The sequence below is a fragment of the Pleurodeles waltl genome, chromosome 6, assembly GCF_031143425.1.
Source record: "Pleurodeles waltl isolate 20211129_DDA chromosome 6, aPleWal1.hap1.20221129, whole genome shotgun sequence".
Lineage (NCBI taxonomy): Eukaryota > Metazoa > Chordata > Amphibia > Caudata > Salamandridae > Pleurodeles > Pleurodeles waltl.
The window spans coordinates 1,647,086,495-1,647,101,492 of NC_090445.1; the positions used below are offsets into that span (position 1 = coordinate 1,647,086,495).

The following is a 14,998-nucleotide window of genomic DNA, read 5'->3' on the forward strand; positions in this document are numbered from 1 at the left end:
ATATGCTCCCAATTGGAAATTACACTTAAAAGATGTTTTAAAAGAACCCCAATGTTAACCTATGGGAGAGATGGGCCGTGCAGCAATGGGAAATGAATTTAAGAGTTTTCACATCCTGAAGATGATAAACTAAAGGTATATCTCTAACTTTTTAAGTACACTGCACCCTGCCTACCTTAGGTGAAAAATGAAGGTTTGGGGCCTAGCACGAGTGTACACTTGCCAGGTTGAAAATGGCAGTCAGTTTAAAACTGCACACACAGGCTCTGCAGTAGCAGGCCTGAGATATGTTTGAAGGCTACTGTAGTGGGTTGCACAATCAGTGCTACAGCCCACTAGTAGCATTTAATTGACAAGCCCTGGGCACATATAATGCACTTTACTGGGGACTTACAAGTAAATTAAATATGCCAGTTGTGGATAAGTCAAGGATAGCACGTTTTAGAGTACAGAGCACCTGCACTTTAGCACTGGTCATCAGCGGTAAAGTGAACAGAATCCTAAAAGCCAGTAATAATGAGTCAGAAAAACAGGAGGTCAGAGGGCAAAAGGTTAGGGGAAACCACGGCAAGGATGCTTGGTCTATAAGTTACCATGGTTAACCATATAGAACCATATACGTTTGACCAATGTTGGCATCAGAGATGGTAGCAACAAGAGACTTCGTGAATTCCAGGGAACATAGATGGTTTGCATCATGTAATATGTTTGAAGTTTCTATTCTTCTAAGCAAGATGCATGCACAAAGGTACCACGTTGAAGGATGCTTTATTTACCCTGGAGCTCTGTATTTTATTTGCAGCAATATTCTGTATGCTCAGCCACACTCAGAGTCCAGGATGCTCATTATCTGTGTTGGTGATGGGATGGTGTGCCTTAGGTAGGCAATGGTCTCCATTCACCAAGGCAGATCTACACCCTCCTCTTCTAACTTATACTTACCCTCAACCCAGAGTTGGGCTACGCTAGAAAAAAAAAACTGAGAGGACTTCAATGTGTTTAGAAGCACCCTCCTCTTCCACATCAAAAGGGTCTATAGCTGTATATGGTATTGATGTAACACAAACCTAGGCGAGAGGCAGGTCTAACCAGAGACTTCTGCTGGGAGCTTCATTTTCACCCACTCCCTTATTGAGACACCCGTTTCTGCCCAGGTCACCGACCCACGAAGTGTAATTTTCCCTCTTGATGCCTCGGTAGCCGAAAGAGTGGTTATAATGTGCTTTTATTTATACAGTGCATGTCTACATATTAGTGGGCCCCTTTGTGCTTATGTGCAGCAATCTATTTTTGACATTTCCATGTAAAGATGCTCAGCACTGAAAAGACAAATTTTCATTCCTACAGCTCCTGAGGCTTCTAGCAGCAGGGTCCTTGTACTACAAATACAAACTTTGGATGTCCAGCATCTTCTTTTGGTTTGGCCTGTTGCAACTTTTGCTTCAGGAGGACTAAGAACAAGAACCAGTGCTTAATTTGAGCTGGTGGTTGCAGGTGGGGCCAATCAGCGCTCAGTTTCGGGGAGCGGCACTTATTTTTCCTCATCAGATACCTAGAGCAAGAAAGTGAAAGACACACAAGGCAGAAGAAGAATGAAGAGGAAGATGTAAAACGTGTGACAAAGTGAGAAAGCAGGAACCTACGAGAGTGAGATAAAAGGGCAGGGAAAAGCTAATGGATTAAAGAGGTATGAGGTGAAAGCAAGACTACGCAGCCTTGGTATTCCGAACGCCGACACACTATTGTGCCGTACGTTAATTTCAGATCAAAACTTTGGGCCCCAGCACTTATTTCATAAATTAAGCACTGATCAGCTGTGGGGTGAGGGATTGGGGCAAAAGAAAAGAGACAGAGTACAAAAAGAATCATCACGTGTCTGACAGAACAGATGTGTGAGATCCTAAGCATCATCACAGTTCTCCCAGAGCACATTCAAATGGGCCCGCGATACAAGCCTATTGTGTTCTTCTCCGTCTACAAGAATTTGTAGGGGAAAGATCAATAAGCAAATTTAGACCTATCCAAGTGATCAGTTGTAAATTATGGCAGTCAATGCTGCACCCTTTAACACACAGGCAATGGAGATTCTGCAGCATCTTCAATTCTCTGCCATGGTGGTAGAGGCATCACCACAGCCATTTCGGGGAGGGGGGGAGGTGGGGGGGGGGAGGCAAGGGGAGGAGTACCTCTGGCAGAAATGTCACAAACACCCAAAATGAATAGTGGAAATGTCAGCACCAATGAGGGAAATGAAAATAGATCTCCAAATGGGGTTACAATTTCAATACCTGTACCATGAAGACCCTACAATCATCAACAAGAGAAAGTTGCAGGAACTCCTCTCCCATCACTCTGAAAAGGCAACACAAAGCTGATCTTTCCAAGTGTCAGTCTTAAGAGGTCCTGCGCTTGCTAACATAAAAGCTATTCTGTTATTGGGCACTGCTGCAGCATCAGGATAAGTACATGAACAGATACTCTGTGTGTTTCCCATCACTACAACTTTATAAATGACCCACCCACACTCATTTCCACTTCCACCCATAAAACACTAATCTCCACAGAACTCCAGTTAACTAAATCTTTTACCTAACAGATGAGAATTCATGAGAAATGCAATCCCTTACACAGACCATCTACAGGTTCTCGAAGGAGTATTTATCACCATAGCGTAAAGGCTACAAAATTAGGGTTGAGACCAACTCCCACTACAGTTTAATAGGACTCAGGATGAGCAGCAGGAAGATGCTCAAAGCTCACTAAAGGCACTGATGTTCCAGTTCCAAAAGGTACTGTTATTCTTCTCTAATCAAGATGGAGTTCGATGTGCTGCAGATGTGACGCAGCCCTCCAGAACCTTTGCTCTGCGTAGTCTGAAATACCAGTTTTACTAGATTAACACGCCACAAAGTCAAGCACTCGATAGCCCTTTATGGTTCTTTGCCTCACGATTGCAGACAAGGTGGAGCGTCTTCATGTCTGAGAAATCCATCAATGCTGTACATATTTATTCTTTCACACTTTGGGCATGGACGAGAGTATCGCCCCTGTCCACAGAAGATGTAGATTTGATACTATCACCTGGATTGTATTTAAGTGCATTCTGTGTAAATTACATTGGGCTCACTGTCTTGTTCCTGGGTGGTAGGATAAAACCATAAAACAGTGAAATGTTTCTCCAAACAAGGGTGTTTTAAAGCTTTTCTTGAAGCTAATTTAGTCAGTCAGTGACCTTTTTGATCACATGGTTGGGAGCTCTGCCACCTTGCTGAAACTTTTTGACGGTTGCTGGGCTAAGTTAGCGGTGGGAGTACGAAAGTAGAGTTGGGCTTTTTTCAGCTTTTACCGCATGATCTAGAGCTGAAGGCATTAGAGTGCTGTACAACAGACAGGTGTTGGGAGGATGGGGGTTAAATCATTTGTCCAGAGTAACAGGAGGTTAAGCAGAGGTTGGGTAAGTCAGCAGCCCTAGCTGCTGGTCCACATCTCACTGATTGTTAACATGACTGTTGGGATTTCATACCAATATGAGAAGTGTGCCAGGCAGAAAATATATTTTTATTAACTCAGAGACTTGCAGCCAGTGTAAGCTTTTTTCGTAATGAACCAATGTGCAGTGCTTAATTTGCGCCGGTTGATGCCGGTGGGGGCCACTGGCACTTATTTTGGAGGACCGGCACTTATTGTTCCTCATCAGACATTTCTCCAGAGTAAGAGAGGGAAAAACACATTAGGCAGAAAGACGGGGGAAGACAAAGAAAAACCGTCAGCAAGGGAGAAAGCAGAAACCGGTAAGAGTAAGATAACAGAGCAGGAAATTTGTGGTGGCAAATTAAAGAGACCTGAAGTAGATCCAGGACTATGCATGCCCGTATTCAGCAGTTGACATTTTATAGCGCTTGCCGCAGGGGTCTGAACAGCACTTTGGGCACCATCACTTATATTTTACCAATAAAGCACTGCCAACGTGAAACCTTTTGGCTCTAATGAGCAGTCACGATGCTGGATGTTGCACAAGTTGAATGTGCTTATGAGACAATGGCCTAGCATTGTCAGGATGTGCACTGCTTAGAGATCTTTCTCAGTCACATTATGCCTCAGGGCTTCATCACACTCCAAAAATTACATAATGTTTATTTCAGACTTTAGGGACAAATTCTCTTTTATGCAAGGGTGACGATTCTCTGACAAGACTTGGAAATTCTTATCTGACGTCATCACTACCAGAACTTACCTAGAAATCATGAGAGATGGGATTCTTCCTGCCCTTTTAGTCTATACACAATTGACTGAAAATTATGTTTTGCTGTGGATAATAGCCCTAAAGTAATGCAAAGTAATCCATTACCCTACTGTGCATTAAGCGGAGTCCCTTGCGCTGTGTAGATGTTCCCATGCAAACATCTATAGTTTTTGACACAAAATCCCTATCCACTAAAAATGGCTGACAGGGCTTTGCTATACAGCACACATGCACAAGTTTGAAAGTTTAAAACTATGACTTAGCATAGTATTTTGTACTGGAAGGGTGGCCTTCCAGTGAAAAATAATGCTACTCATCTCACACACACTTGCAATATGGTGCAAGGGTCTGGGCATTGTGCGAGGCACCCTAAAGTGTGTTAGCGCAGGGTGGAAAACCAAGGCCTATATGATATGGCACTGACTATTTTCTCCCTTTCACACAACACAGCAACTTTTGTTGCCACATTGCATGGCTTCTTGGTAAATGTGTCCCTACCTCTTCGCAGGATCCCTCTACGGCCCCCTGTCATTACATAATGATTTTCACCCAGTCAATAGCATAAACATGCTAGGACTTCTAGTTTCACCTACCTGTGTAAGGTAGGGTCCCATAGGTCAGAACATGCTTAGCTGTGGATCTATAGACATACCTGGCTGAAGACACTGGGTCATAGACATGCCCGACTCAGCATCATTTACTTTGCAGTTTTTCAAACTCGACCGGAAGGTATGGGAGAGTTTTACACGAGCACCAGTTACCTTACACAAGGACACATTCAGTTTTTTGATAGGCATCTGGAGATTACGTAATTTGCCCAGAATCAAAGGCTGTTGAGCCGACGCTGAGACTCGAACCCGGCTCCCCAGCCCCAAAGTCGGCTGCTCTGCCCCTTAAGCCACACTGACAGCTAGAGAGAAAAGGCTCCCAAGAAGTCTAAACATAGCGGTGTTCAACATGGGCGTTCAGCCGAGAAGAAGAAACGTGTCCCCACTTCCTGAAGCAGTCGGAGACCATCTTTAACTGCTGCCGGTGGTGCATGAATACAGCTCCCAACAGATCCTTGTCAAATGTGACATCGTGAGACAGAGCATGCTTTGAAGCCAAACGCTGTTAGCATGCTGGGACATGAAGCCCATACATTTACGAAAACCACGACAATGCAAAGCTGTACTACTGTCAAACAAAAATGAGCCACTACGTTTACCAGAATGTAATTTGGGAGAATATAGGGTATAAAAAAACATTCACACCTGATGTCATACAAACTGGACCATCTTGTGTTTTCTGTATTCTGATGACGTACATGTATTTCTGCAGTGCACAGTACACCAAAGTGCCACGAAGCGTCCATAAAGATCTATGCTGGTGCTATAAAAAAAAAAAGTCTAAAGAAAATAGTTCCCTGCCATAACTTTTATGGCCGTCTTCCACTCTTCGCCCCATTGGAAGCGACTATGCACCCCATAATGAATCCAAAAATAGAATTTGGAATGGAGCAGTTCCTTTTCGGAAGCGCACAAGCTCTCCCAGCCGCTAGTAAACAATCCAGCCTGGCGCTCCCCTCCTCCACCGCCGCGCGCTGCCGGGCGCCACGAGGCTGCCTCGGGGCGCAGTGCCCGGTGCTTTACCTGTCCATGCAGTATCATGGCTGGGTCGTCTGCTCCTTCAGCTCCACGGCCTGGACTCCAGTACCGAGAGTCAGAGGATATACTCACACATGGTGGGCGGGGCCTGCAGCAGGCACATGGAAGCCGGGGGACTGCTGGCCAGCTGCAGCTGTTCCCAGAGTTGTCAGTATAACTCTGTGTGTGCTGCTTGGCGCACAAACTTCCTTACAACGGCAGATTAATGGGCTTTAATTCTGTGGGAAAACATTATTATTACCCGGTGGACCTATGTCATGTATTAACTTCAAGCATTGGAGTCAATAGCACTTTGCATTCTGGGATTTGTAGTTTTGATTAGAAATCCCAGCTCTCAATGTGCCATTAGGGAAGACGTCTGGTCTGCTAAATCTATCACGCGTAACGTGGTGTTACTTAGTAGTTCTAGCCATACGTTAACCTACATGGGTAGAGTACTGAATAAAAAAAAGTATAAGAACCACTCACAACAACACAAAAGCATGCTTTCATACTTCATTAGTCCTCTAAATATAAAGGGACATATGTAAGAGCCCCTAGGGCCACCTTAGCAATGCCACAGTGGCATTTTTGTCGCTAAGGTGATGCTAAAGTGGCGTTTCTGCTGTGCCATATTTACACAGTGGTGCAATGCATGCATTGTACCACTTTGTTACCCCTTGTGCCACATTATGCCTGCGTTAGGCATAATGTATACAGGGGGGTATTCCGGCATTAGGAGGCTCGCAAAAAATGGCACAGTGAAATTTAAAAGATTTTACTGTGCCATTTGTTGCGTAATTTTTTAACCTCTGCTCATAGCATACGTTAAAATTTAAATGACGGTCCCATAGTAACCTATGGGCCTCCTTGCACTTTGCTGCACTTGCGTCAAACTTTTTGATGCTAGTGTAGCAAAGTGCGACAATAGCATACAAATTATTGACACTATTGTGCTAATGACTGCCACGGTGCGCCGTATTATACATACAGTGCAATCTTGGTGTCGTTAGGTGTCGGAAGGGAGGGGTGTAAGAAAAGTGGAGCATCACAGCCAATCCGCCACTTTTTCTTAAATATGGGCCAAAGTGTGCTACATGTATTTATAGGCTGACCATAGCAACGGGACACCTGTCGCAGGGACATATATTTTCCAGTTGTGGGTTTTGATTTAACTTATCAGGACATCCTAGGACTTGTAGTCTTGGAAAAGTGACATGGAGCCATCTGGTCACCCCATGCATTCAGTTGTCCCTTTAGATAACCTGACTCCAATCGGGTCCCTGCTTTCATACTTAGGACAACAAAGCTGCAAATTAAGGTACGTGGCTGGCATCTTGGCCCCTTCTTAGGACCAACACCTTCAGTGCATGGTGTATTTTAGTCAGCACCAGGTTTTTTGCAGGTTGTGACTTGCGGTTTTGTTTTTAACTCTTTAAGTCTGGGTTCAAACATCTCAATATTTAAAGTGTTGTTGGCTAAAAGCCAGGGCTGGCTGAAAACCTGACATTAGACCATTGTAGATATCTGTAATCATTCTACCAATAGTCAGGCTGGCATATAGGATACATGCTTTCATGGGAGTACATTTCAGGAGCATATTTATGGATAGTGGAGCAGGTGCAATGGCACCAAGACCCGGTGGTGTGAGCGGCCCCTTTTGCATCAATTAGTGTTCAGTCTATCTCTGTAAGCCTACAGGGCTGGTCCAGAGTCTTTCATTTGGTATTCAGATGCTGCCGAAATGAAGCAGGGTTGGGACAGTGTCAGGCCAATGACAGGCTTAGCCTGGTATGGGACTGACACTTCTACATTCCATCAGCCATTCAGAAACACACATCATTTAGAGAATCCCCTGATTTGCACTTGGGCCCAACAATCTGTAATTCCCCCTAGATTAATAACTTGACTCTAATTATAGTGTCTGGTGCACGTGGTCTAATTACAGTGCCTTTGTGATTTTACAGTGATGAAAAACGTGGTTGTTATCCCCCAACTCAGAGTAGACTTCTGTGTTTGACTCCATGCCAACCTTAGGGATTTGATGAGCTTGCTCTGCTTAATGGTAATGTGCCCGATCTTTAGGGCCAGACTGGAAGCTAAAATCAGCTCTGGTAAAAAGATCGAACCTGCCCACATTGCAGGAGGCCGGGGATGGAACGGGGACATTGGTGCTTCCATGGTTGGGTCATGGCGGCCCATCCAGTAACCAAATCTGCTCCTAGCCTGCGGCCCACCGGGGGAAATGCAGAGCGGCAGAATGGACCGTCCAGCCGCTGACCCTATTATTCAGAAGAGCTGAAGGATGTTCAAAGTTTTCCTTCACATGCATAGTCTTGCTTGGATACCAGTCATTGGCTTACCCATGGCTCATTTTTTCCAGCAGTTGTTCAGATGTCTATACTCTCCTATAGTTTCTCTCCTGCGAGCTAGTTGACACAAGTAATCTGCAGGCACTTTGCATGAAAGTGCATGCCGTGCTGAGATTTCTCTGCAGAACTCTGCACTGGTTACTTATGAACAATTTGTATCTGAGTGCATATCTCTTTTATAAATTTGAGTTTATTAAAAATAGTTAAATCGCATAACAGTGAAAGAGTAAGGGAAACAATAATATGGTAGGGACATTATTTACAGATATGATCATTAGAAGATTCACTAAGAATTACAAGGTTGCCATGTGAAATTGTACTTGGAATATAACCAGAAAGAACAATTGGGGGGCAGGGAAAGGTAATGAAGAGAAGGATAGAAAAAGTAATGCATACGTTTTAAATGGACATAAATAATAATTAATTATAAAAACCTATAGACATGTCATGGTTATAAATGTGAAATGTTAAACATGTAATTAAAGACAGAAAGATAATGTGCGATTAACCTAACAATGAGGGCACCTGTTGTGCAGCTTATTCTCCATGTGTGCCTCTCATACCAAGGAGCATTTTTTGTGCGAGTGAATACCAGGTTTATTTTATAATCTGATACACAGGTAAACCCCTAGCATTTCGTTGGCACGAGCATTCCACCTTAGCATCTTCTCTGTGTGAACGCGCTAGTAACCAGGGAACATTTTGTATATGAGTGAATACTTGACGCAGCTCACAATCAGTGTTGCGCACTGGTATCCCACAGCCATTTTGTAAACAAATACATACCTGGTGTACCTTATTCTCAGTGTCGCTCACTGGTAATCTGCAAGCACCTTGTCTGCAAGCTCATAGCTTTTCCTCAGCACAAATGCACGCAAGGACAAAATGCTTGTAAAAATCCAGACTTCCAGGTGAAAGCCCACGCCACAGGGAACTTGACGCAAAAGAGGTGCAAACTTACATAATAAAATTGAATTTTGTAAGTTTGAGCTGCTTTTGCGTCAAGAAATGACGCAAATGCGGCACTAAAAAAGTATAAATCAGGCCCCTTGGTGTTTAATTCAATTTTTGCAAGCACCAAACGAACTTCCCTAGATAAATGCAAATTTGCACACCCCTAGAGAATAGTTTGGACGAACTGTATAGCTTTTGACCAGCCTTGTTCTTGCTGTGCCATCCTTTACTATTGTGTCCAGGTAGTCACAGCCTAATAAAAGAATGTGCTTAAAAATCACCACATGCCGCCAAGTGCCTGATTTAGATTTTGGCAGACGAGTTACTCGGTCATAGTGATGATGGATATCCTGTCCACCGAAATATAAATCCCATAGGATATAATGGGATTTATATTTCGGCGAAGGGGCTATCTGTCACCGTTGTGATGGAGTAACTTGTCCGCCAAGAATTAAATCCAGCCCTAAATGTCCCAAAAAATGTTAGGAGAGATATTAATAATACTAAACCCTTCTGTCAAGTAATCCTTACATTCCACCATCTTTTGATCAATATCACTGGTGTAATTTGCTTACAATTGCACCATTAACCACTTAATGGCCTTTTGGGTAAAAACCCAGACCTACAAATAAAGTGCTGTGCCTGTTACCAAGGTGAGCTAATGTACTTAGAATTGCACTATTGGTCAGAACGTTTGGAGAACACCAACCCCAACCCCTCTACATTCCACCCTGGCACTGTAAAGTGGTCTTTAAACTCTGGTATACACCTCAGCCTCATGAAGCCTGATAGAACCCTTCCACGCACTGCAGCCCTACCTACTCCCGTCAGAACCGCCTCCTATGCACACTGCCTTTAGCATCTCTCTGCACGTGCTCCCAATCATCTTCCATCCCTCCTTTCAGCAGTCAGGTCAAAAAAATACGAAATGTATCAGTTGTATGAGTACAGGGGAATCCTGTGCCCTGATGCCCTCCTTGAGTGTTGAAGCGCTGTATATAAAACTGAAAAAAAAAAAAAAATACTGCCCTTTCCAAGGCTCTGGTAATGTTCCCAACATCTTCACAGATAATTGAAATGTCCAGCCCCGGGAATCTTTTGGGGCCACCAGCCTTTGGTAATACTTCAGATTAGGCTCTTCTGCCCCCTCTCTAGCAGGAATAAATGTTTCATGGGTCTTGTCAACTTCTTCCCAGGATCCTTCCATGACTGCGAAGGGGCTGCAGTGTCGGTGATAATCCTGTCAACAATTGACGTTACAACATTCATAACCCGCCGACAATGTATCTTTAAACTTTATTTTTGCAAAGTATGAAAATGCAACTTAAAAATTGTGTGCACTGCCTCTGCTTGGTTCAGAGTGTGCGCCACATGCTTAAACAAATTGTACGAAGAGGACTGCACAGAAAAGTGCAAAAACTACAAGTGCAGCGATCCGCACCAGTTCTTGTTCTGATTGTTGCCACTGTTCAGGTGCACTTATAATTGAATTTTGTTAAGAGCCACACCTAGGTATGCTACATGGCTTAATGTTGGGAATGTTTTGTAACATGCATAGTGCGAAATTCCAGACTATTTGCAGGATACTGCCCGCACATCGGAAATTTCCTGCTGGTCTAGTGTGCAGAGACATAAAAGTAGGACTAAAGCCTTAAGTCTCACTTTTAGATCTGGCCTGTCCTATAAAAGAGTTTGTGTGTGTGGGTGTATATATATATATATATATATATATATATATATATATATACACACACATACATATACATGCACCACACACAAGAGCAGGCAGCAGAAGTATTTAAGACTCTAGAGGTGCATGTGAAAGGAGAGCATGCCTTTCACTTCTGATTCACATGATGACCTGAGCTTTGTTCCAAAAACTGGGACATTTATTTCAAATTAACAAAAGCGTTTGCAGGTTTACCTGACCTTTGTGTCAAAAACGGGACATTTATGTAAAACGAAGAAATGCGTCAGGACACCACAACAGTCCTTTGAAAACCGGGACTGTCCAGGGAAATCCGGGACGTCTGGTCACCCTATCCAAGGACACAACTAGGTGTGTACTACTCATCATCCGGTATTTTGCCACACCCGTTTGTCCCTTCAGTTTATATTGAAATAAGTCCATATAGATTTTTAATTGCTGCTTATTGATGTCTTTGTAGTGTTTAAAAGAAACACGTTTTATAGCATAATTATTATTTGTGAACCAAGGTTTTTAAAACAGAACAATTTGAATATACATACATAGCTATACCCCTCTGAAGAGCTCTAATGAGAGCGAAACACGTGTCAGGGGTTGCTTTACTCATTCCAGGTTTGCTTGGACGGTATTTGACCAGTCCAACGCTGTAATACTGTGCCTGGAGTGGTAAATGGCTTTTGTCATTTTACAGCTCGGCGAGGATGACACTATGTCAATCCTATGCTTAAAGATTTTGCTGTACAAATGACAAAAGACTTTGTCACTATCTAACTCTGCGAGGATAGCACTGTGCATCCTATGCTTAAAAACTTTGCAAAAAAAAAACTTTGCTAGATAAGCAGACATTTGAGGTGAGCAAATTTAGAGTGTCGCTGGTGTTGCAGGGTGCTCCTTACTAGACCAGCTCTCCACCTAAAATTGGGAACTTCCCAGAGTTCTCCTTTGTTTTTTTGCATATATATATATATATATATAGATATAGCATTTTCCTTCAAAATAAACAAAAAGTAATACGATCCCCCTCCCCGATCCCTCCATCTTCCTACAACACTCAAACGGGTCATCTACTTTCACTGTAAAGTTTGAGGATCCTTTTATTTATGATGAGGTTAATCGTCTCATTGGCAAAGTGGCAAGGCTATTTTGCAGGTTGACGTTTATTTTCAAAGTTGGTGGGACTTCTGGTTTTACCAGTTGTCGTAGTTGGGCTCTTGCTCTAGGCAAGACTGGTGTTTTAGGGATGACAGCACTTTTGTTTGGAGGCAACGAAGCCAACCCTATAACAAGTCGCAACTGTTGGCCCAACCCTCCTGGCTCACAAGCACTACCTCACTGAAAACCCAATTAGTCAAAGATGATTTGTGGCAGCCTTTACGCATGGACTCAAGAGTGTGACATTTCAGGGGAGTCATGGTTAAACGGACACAACCTCACATGAGCAACAAGTCTCAGTCACACAAAGGCAATGAAGGAGATGCAGTGAAGTTTTCAATAACTCTTATTAACAAAACTGCAATATTCTGTAAATTGCATGGGCTGCACTGATTAGAATAATGAACAATGCAAGAAACAGGACTGCAAAAACGAGAGTCGTGAATACAAAGACCCCCTCCATCTTGCAATAACATGAGATGTGAAATAGACCCTAATACCCCAGCATGATGAACCTAATTTCTAACCTAAAGAGAACTAGGTGTGTTAAACCTAATCTGCCAGTACCATGTCAATGAGAAGAGCCCCCCAACCTTCGTTACCTTGGAATGAGGTCTCTAGATCAGACTCCGTGGTGACACAAAGACCGGGTCATCATCAAGACGACGTGTAGCATAGACAGTGTTGATGGCATCTGGCAGGAATCCCTCTGATAATCTTGTCTGTGTGAGATGTATTTATACAGATCTTGTAGGAACTCTGACGCAGGTATGTTCCCAAACACTAGAGATGAAACCATGCTTGAGGCGGCAATTAAATAAACAATTCCCTGAAAAGGTACATTTTGTTATTGACACACTTAAGTGGGAAAGTACATGATGTGAATACCTACGTATCTCTTTTGTCTTTGACGCTGATAGTGATGCCTTCATTGAGTGGCACTAATAACGTGAAATCAAAACAACTTCCTAACTATAAACATAGAAGCCATTGTGGAAGAAATAATTAAATAAATGTGCTAAAACAGAGCTGGCTAAGTAGGTTAAAAGTCACCAGGTGACGGGGGCACAGGCCTGCACGCCAGAACGCTAAGCTATCTCCTGATTCCCATAAAACTAAATAGGATCCACTACATGGTATAAAGTTGAAATGTTCAAGTCATGAGTCTTAAGAGCTGTCATTAAGGACAAACTAGCATGACTAACTGATGAAAGAGGCAAATCGCTTTGGGGTTCAGCAGCACCCATGTGATGGCTAAGAGTCTGGAGCTGTGCTGATGATCCCACAGAAGTGTCACCACTGAGGTCAATTTTAGACTTTGAGTTATGGTAAGTAGCGTCTGGCAAGGCCCTTTGTGGGAAAATGGTGATTGACGAGTCATGGTGGTGACAATCCCCCATGGAGGTGGGGTCTTGGAGCAGTCAGATAGTACAAACCAACTCTCACAGGATCTGTTTTGTAAAACAAATTTGTTTCTGGTCACACAGTAGAACTATGTTGTGTTCTGGGTGGGGAATGATGGTGTTGTGTTTGGTGCTAGGATGGACATTCTCTGTGACAAATGGGAAAGTGACTCTTTTTCAAACCATTAACTAAATTAATTCTTGAAGAAAGTATCAGTCCCTCTCCAACATCATGGCCAAAATTTACATGCAGTGATGGTTGTGCCGTACCATGGGCAGCCTCTCTTCGTGACACTTATGGCTTTTGGTTTCAGCCTTGCCTCTGTTAGCCTCGGACCGCAATTTCCAACAAGTCATTATGAACTTGCATGTGTGATTCAATGGTCCTTATTGGCAAAGCATTGGTATTATCTGAGTTAGAGGAAAACTAGGGATTTAGGGATTGAAGACATTAAACTTTACTACCTGGTGGCCTTATTACTCCTAGTGAATGACTGATTATTTGCAGATTAGACCCCACTGAGTGATTAGAAAGTGATGCCCTGGGGATTCAATTTTTTTTACCACAGATGTATTGGAGAAAATGACCCCAGTAATAATCCCAATACCCAGGATACCACTGTAGTGCAGGTTCAGGTCTGTAAGAATGATGAGATGGCATGAGGAAATAACCAAAGAAAACTAAAGGTGGCATGAGACGTGGCTGTCAGCAGTCATCCGAATGACTGGGTTCCATGCTTGAGGCAGCCCGCCTAAATGATAAAAAGAAGAATGGGAATGAAATCTGGGCTTTTTGGAGGAGTGGATGTAAACCAAAATCTTGGCAAGACAAAAGGCAATATCCGCAATCTCAGCCCAACTACTTCTCATTCAGTTCAAGTAATTCCAGAAAGCAAACTACATTCACACAAGGCTACAAAAATGGGAATGAGCCCTGACCCAACCTGCCTTAGGTGTAGTGCAGCAGAAGGTATCCTTTGATATATAGTGTGGGAGTGCCCAATCAGCTAGCCTTTCTGGACCAAGGTCATGAGGATATCAGAACAGGTGATAAGTATATCCCTATTGAGAGATCTCTAAATTGCACTTCTAGCTATATTGCTAGAATGGGATGGGGTTGAGGTGGACAGTGGGACAGTTGGTGCTCTTGGGTATGGTTGTTGCCAAAAAGTATATTGCTTGCCATTGGAGATTGTGGGCTGCACAGTCTGTGAGTGAATGAACTAGAAACATTGGCACCTGATTTACAGAATGGCGAGACTACGAAGATAGAATGTAATCAGTAATTATAATATTCGTGCATCTACTAGAATCAAGTTATGTTTGCGTTTGGGGGGGCGTGTCCTGCTGAGCAGCGAGATGGCCGCTCTTTGAGTGAGCTCCGCCGGCCGGAACGTAATCCATTAATTATCCTTCACTTGAGGGCGAGCCGTAGCTGCCAGGACCAGTAAAAAGTTTGCAGGTGGCGGTGGGGCACGGGCGGAGATACGAGAGGCTTATGCCCTAATGCCTACGAGGAACTGGGGACCGCGCGGCCTGCG

General features: G+C 43.4%; 1 protein-coding gene across 2 annotated transcripts in view; it reads right to left on the reverse strand.

Annotated features, from left to right (window-relative positions):
- SARDH (sarcosine dehydrogenase) overlaps positions 1–12,742 on the reverse strand; it is a 460,574-nt gene extending 447,832 nt beyond the window's left edge. Inside the window, exon 1 of one of the 2 annotated variants that reach the window (XM_069241559.1) lies at positions 12,657–12,742. Coding sequence is in view for 1 of the 2 variants with exons in the window: in XM_069241560.1 (XP_069097661.1) it covers positions 5,875–5,892 (18 nt within the window). In the remaining variant the exon portion in view is untranslated. Of the gene's footprint in view, positions 1–5,874; positions 5,981–12,656 lie in introns of those variants that run through there. The other variant, XM_069241560.1, reaches the window with a different exon arrangement.
- Between the last annotated feature and the right edge of the window lie 2,256 nt (positions 12,743–14,998).